The 6,045-nt window shown below is 42.7% G+C and overlaps 1 protein-coding gene across 1 annotated transcript in view; it reads left to right on the forward strand.

Moving 5' to 3' along the window:
- TRIM50 (tripartite motif containing 50) overlaps positions 1–2,307 on the forward strand; it is a 5,297-nt gene extending 2,990 nt beyond the window's left edge. Inside the window, 4 exon segments of the mRNA XM_056814775.1 lie at positions 870–932; positions 934–1,008; positions 1,727–2,198; positions 2,201–2,307. Of these exon segments, the coding sequence (XP_056670753.1) occupies positions 870–932; positions 934–1,008; positions 1,727–2,198; positions 2,201–2,307 (717 nt within the window).
- Positions 2,308–6,045: the final 3,738 nt, after the last annotated feature.

Here is a 6,045-nt window from a genome sequence, read left to right on the forward strand (position 1 = left end):
GTTACATCCTAATGGAGGGGGCAGCAACTTGTTATGCTGGGAGAGCCGCCTGAAGTGCCCTGGAAGCCCCAGTTTGCAGCAAAGAAAGAGAGGAATTGACTTATTGGAGCTCAGGGCCCTGGGGCCGAAGCCCAAGATGGGAGGGAAATTGTGATTTTTATATACATATATGTAGCTACATATCTCGCCCCCACATATAATGATTATACATACACACTCACCCAGGTTGTCTTTTCATCTTTTGTGCCATCTTTGCTTGTGTAAATCTCCGTTCCTGGGGCTGTGAATTCAGCCAGAAATTGAGTCTCAGGATCTTATGGTAGATGAAAGACTTTGGGTGGAAGCAAAGTGGTACCCAGAGATTAAACTGGGGCATATTGGTGGGGCGGTTGATCCTGGGTGCTCCAATTCAGAGGGTGCCAAGAGCAGTGGCCCAGGGTAGGTGCCCTTCCTCCTCCTTCTTAGTTTCTCTGGTCCCTCCTCTCTACTTCACCAGCATCAGTCAGGCCTCCAGGAGCAGAGAAACCTCCTGGTCTCCTGGGGTTGGGGTGGGGTGATACAGTGGAGTCAGAGGACCTGGGTTCAGATCCTGTCTCTGATGCTTTCCTGCCTGTCACCTTGTCCAAGTCACTTTGACTTCTTTGGCCTCAGTTGTCTTATCTGTAAGATGAGGGAGTTGAATTAAGTCCTCCCATCTCTCACTTTAGGATCTTGTGAACCCTCAGCTTGGTGGCCTCATGTCAGGTGTGTCCCCCTCCCCCCACTCGACCCCAGAACCCAAATCCTCAGTCCACAGCAAAGGGAAGCCACGTTGCCACTCAGACAAGTACACCTGATATATGCCCACCCGTGATCTTCCTAGCACAAAGGACCTGCAGCCTCCATCCCTGGAGGGAACCTTCAATGCTGAGTCCTTCAAGCCAGGCTTCCACCCCAGCTGACCGCAAAATGCCAGTGTGGAAACGTCTGTTCCATAAGAGTCTCCCAGGTTAGTTACTTCAGCCCCAAGCACTGCTGGTCACCTATGTACCCAACAAGCACTATTTAATGTATGCTGGGTTCGAGCTGCTGTCATGGGCACTAGGGATACAAAGACAACAAGGAAACATTCCTTGTCCTCAAGAAGCTTCTGTTCTATGGAAAACGTGTGTGTGTGTGTGTGCGCGCGCGCGCGCGCATTGCAAAGTAACTTGGGGGTGCTGAGTGGGGAGGGGAAGGGAAGCAGTAAGAGCTTAGGGGGTCAGGAAGGGCCTTTTCTAGAAGCTTACAAGGATTCAACAAGGTCTGTAGGAGAGCATTTTAGGCAGTGACAACCTGTGCAAAGGAATGGAGATGGGAGCTTGAGTGTGAGGAACCACAAGAAGGCACAATTAGTTAGAACATAGTGTCTTATGGAAAATAATATATAAAATGTCAATAGAGATAATATCTATAATAATGCTGGAAAGGCAGGGAGGAGCCTAGTAATACAGACATTTCTCATAGAGGAGTTTGTGTTTGATTCTGGAGGTAGTTGGGAGCTACTAGACTTTATCAAATTAGGGCATGATGGTCACATCTATTCTTTAAAAAGATCCCCTGGTCAGTGTGGAGGACAGATCGGAAAGGGGAGAGTCTGGAGACAGGGAGACCACTTGTAGGCTCTTGCCAAAGTCCAGGGAAGAAAGCTTCTGGTTTCCCCAAGGCCCGACCAGGCCATTTTGGGTCTCTTTCCCCGACCGTGGAGACTCTGAAATTGGACCCAACCATGGCTCATCCACTTTTCCATCTCTTCAAAGGAAACACAGTGGTACATTGTAGTCTCTTCTCTCATCGCTGTGTCAGCCATCCTGATGGCTTTGACTACAACACCTGCATCCTGATCAGCCAGGGTTTCTCCTGTGGCCACCATTACTGGGAGGTAGTTGTTGGCAACAAGAGTCATTTGGCAGCTGGGGTCATCAAGGGCACCACCAGCCGGAAAGACAAGCTGACCAAGTGCCCAGAGAATGGGATATGACTGATGGGGGTCAAAGAGGGCTGTGGGTATGAGGCTTTACAGTGTCCACAAGTGCTCTTGCTTGTGGTAGGACATCCTCATTGGATTGGGGTATATCTCCAACATGAATAGAGGGAGCTCACTTTCTTTGATGCAGACCACTCCCAGGGCCTCCAGGCCCAGTACACATTCCAGGCTGACTTTTAAGGCAAACTTTGTCCTTCCTAGATACCTGTTGGCATGAATGGGGCAACAATTCCCCTCCCCTTGTGTTGCCTCAACCTCCTGGGCCTAGCTACCTCCTACCCTTGGAGCATACCAAACTATAGATTGGCCTAGGCCTTTGGTATACCTAACCTACCTATGGGCCCATAGCAGGTGGTTTATAGAACCTGTTGTACCTTCCCTATTAAGGAGCCCTAACTATTGATCTTTTATGTTTGGAGTAAATAAAACAAAACACCAACCCCAAGTCAGATTTCTTGACCTATTCCTACATCCATTAGAGTAAAATGCTTCAAAGCTGATAGAATATAAGTTTCCTAAGGGCAGAATCAGTTTCATCTGGGGTCTTTGTATCCCTAGAACCCAACCCAGCCACTGACACACAGTAGGTGCTTCACAAATGTCAAATAAGTAGGAAAGCATGGAATCAGAGATGCTACCAATGATTCTTCTTTTATATTTAGTATGATATAGGCAACACTCACAATTCTCTCCCAAACATTTTCATTGAACAAAAATGGCACTTGCTCCTCCAGCCTTTAAAACCCTATCCTTTGAGGTTTATGATTCCCAGTGTGGGCTGGCATCCTCAAGGAAGGATTCTAGGGAGGGGAAGTACTTGGTTTTAGTCCTGAGGTTCAGGCAGAAGGAAGGTTATTAATTTAGAAAGCACTGAAGCTTTGAGTAAGCATGTTCTGTGAAAGGTAGTCTGAAAAGCTGTCCCACTGGTTAACTGCTCTAGGCTTTTGCAGCTGAATCCTGCTTCTTCCTATTAGAATATGAGCTCTTTTGGAACAGGGACTGCTATTTCTATTTGTATCCTCCACCTCTTAGTACTGTGTTTGCACAGAGTGAGTGCTCAATAAATGCTTTAAAAATTATTTATTCATTCATTTAACTGGGTGACCAGTAGATCAATGGAATAGTGTAGGTACACAATACACAGTAGTAAATGACCATAGTAACTAGTGTTTGACAAACCCAAAGATCCAAGGTTTTGGAAGAAGAACTTACTGCAGGGGAAACTCAAAAACAATATGGCAGAAACTAGGCCAACAAATTTAGACCAAAACCTCATACCATATACCAAGGTAAAGGCAAAATGGATATGTCTAGAAATAAAGGGTGATACCATAAACAAATTAGGGGAGCATGGAATAGTTTGTCAGATCTATGGATAAGTGAAGAATTTATGTCCAAACAACATATAGAAAATATTGTGAGATGTAAAATAGATAACTTTGGCTACATTAAATCAAAAATTTTTGCACAAACAAAACCAATGCAACCAAGACAAGAAAGGAAACAACAAACTGGGAAAAAAATTTTTTTATGGCAAGCAGCTCTGACAAAGGTCTCATATCTCAAATATGTAGGGAACTGAGTCAAATTTATAAGAATGCAAACATTTCCCAAATAAAAAATGGTCAAAGAATAGGAACAGGGAATTCTGAGGTGAAGAAATTCAAATTATCTTTAATTTTATGAAAAAAAGACTTCAAATCACTATTAATCAGAGAAATGCAAATTAAAAGAACTCTTAGGTACCATCTCACATCTATCAGACTGACTAATATACCAAAAAAGTATAACAATAAAAGGTGGTCTGGAGGCTCAACACCAGTTATAAGCATTTATTAGGAAAGAGAGAGATCCGTAGTGAGAAGAGCTATTGAGAGATTTCAGCCTCACTAGAACTGATTATTCATTTGGCTGGCTAAGGCCCTGATGTTACACTTGTCATAGATCAAGGACCAAGATAAGCTGGCACCTGGACAGCTTAGAGAGCCAGTCAGTGAAGGTTGAAGCTAAGAGCACCCAGCTTGCTGCTTGCTGCCCGCCTGGGGTGAAGAACCCTTCTTGCCCACTTACTTTCAAATGTCATGTTGTGTACCCTTCCATGATGACATTTGGCTGGCTCCTCCTGCTTTGCTAGTGACACCCATGGTGATGCTGGCTCTGGCATGTTGTCACCCTGACACTGCCTCACGCTGACTCTAGGGAATGCCAGGGCTAGATTCTGTATTCCAGATCAATGTCCCTTAAATAATTTCCTTCACACAAAAGGAAAATGATAAATGTTGAAGAGGATGTGGGAAAATTGGGACACTAATACTCTGTGGATGGAGCTGTGAACTGATCCAATCATTCTGGAGAGTAATTTGGAATCATGACCAAAGGGACATAAAACGGCAATAAAATATAGCAATACCATCACTACTTCTGTATCCCCTAAAAATCAAAAGTAGGGGAAAAAGACCCACTTGAATAAAAATATCTGTAGTGGCTTTATTTGTGGTGGCAAAGAACTGGAAACTGAACGGATGGATGTTCATCAATTGGTGAATGGCTGAGCAAGTTGTGGTATGTGGTGGCAATGGAATACTGTTGGTCTATAAAAAAATGATGAACAAGGTATTCAGAAAACAACTTCGAAAGACTCATATGAAGTGATGCAAAGTGAAATGAGCAGAACCAGAGGAACATTTTACATAGTATCAACAATAAAGTACAATGATCTACTGTGAATGTCTTAACTGTTGTCAGTAATTCAAGGACCTAGCACAACCCCAATAGACTCATGACCAAAAAGGCTATCTGCCTCCATAGAAGGTATTGATGGAATCCAAATGCAGATTGAAGTACATAATTCTTCACTTTATTTCCTTTGTGAATTTTGTCTAGTAAGTGATATGCGGCTTTTTTTTTTTTTACAACATAGAAATATGTCATAGGCAGGGTTCAGCCTCACTTGCTACTCCAGGGGTTCCCGACAGGTGGCAAACAATCAGTCAAGAAAATAACAAACGGAAGACAACTATATCTTTACGGCTGTGGGATTGCTTTGCATCTGATAGCTGCTCTGCCATCCCCAGGTTTGATGTTTATTTTTATACCCATTTTCTTGGTACACAGATACATTACCTAATACACATGTCTAAATGGATATAATTGGAAGTGATACATTAACTTTTAATAAATCAAACATTCTATATTCTTGTATTGTGATTACAAGTTCTTGCCAGAATAAAGGTTTCATACAAGATAAATGATTTTGTCACAGGTGGCTTAATTTTCTCATTACCCTGTGAGAAGTTTTGAGCTAACAATCAAGGAAAATTACTTATTACTTTTAATAAAATGGAATAATCAATCAAGAGTTCTTAAAAGATAATTCAACAATCATATCATTGAAGTTGAGGGGTACTGGGAACACAATTCAGATTTAATATTAGACTGGTCATTTTTCAGGGTTTTCTAGGGAGTTTCTGAGTTACTGGTTTGTGAAATTGAGTCACTGAGGCATATTGAAGCTTAGTGTACCTGTATGTTTTATATGGGCCTTTATGATTGATTTGTGTGCTGGCTTCATGAGAATAAGTTTCTGTGAGTGGGAAAGTTCTGAGCTTGACCTGTAGCTGTGGTTTTACTGAGGATTATGTGTCTAAGTAAAAGTTAACCCATGATAGTCTTTTGGGGTTGGATTTGAGGGTCTGATCTTTTGGAGATGTTTTTGGGAATTAGGGTACAGGTATTTTGCTGTTGCATTATTCCTTCTGAGACTAGTGGGAATGATAGTCATGTCAATTCCATAGGTAAGGGATATAGATGAGAGAGGTCAAGCAAGGGGGGCTGAGTGGTCAATTACATATTGCCAAGGGCCACTCTGTGGCCTCCTTAGCTACCACTGGAGACTCTGTCAAGGCGTGGCCTGATGGCTCCCAGCAGAAATATGTATTGTAGACTAACACATGTACAGCCTATATTATATTAGCTTTTTATTGGCATCCTTTACATCCTTAAATCCTAGGAGAAGCCTTCTCCAGCCCTCCTTAAACAAT

The sequence above is a fragment of the Monodelphis domestica genome, chromosome 2 (genome assembly GCF_027887165.1).
Source record: "Monodelphis domestica isolate mMonDom1 chromosome 2, mMonDom1.pri, whole genome shotgun sequence".
Taxonomy (NCBI): Eukaryota; Metazoa; Chordata; class Mammalia; order Didelphimorphia; family Didelphidae; genus Monodelphis; species Monodelphis domestica.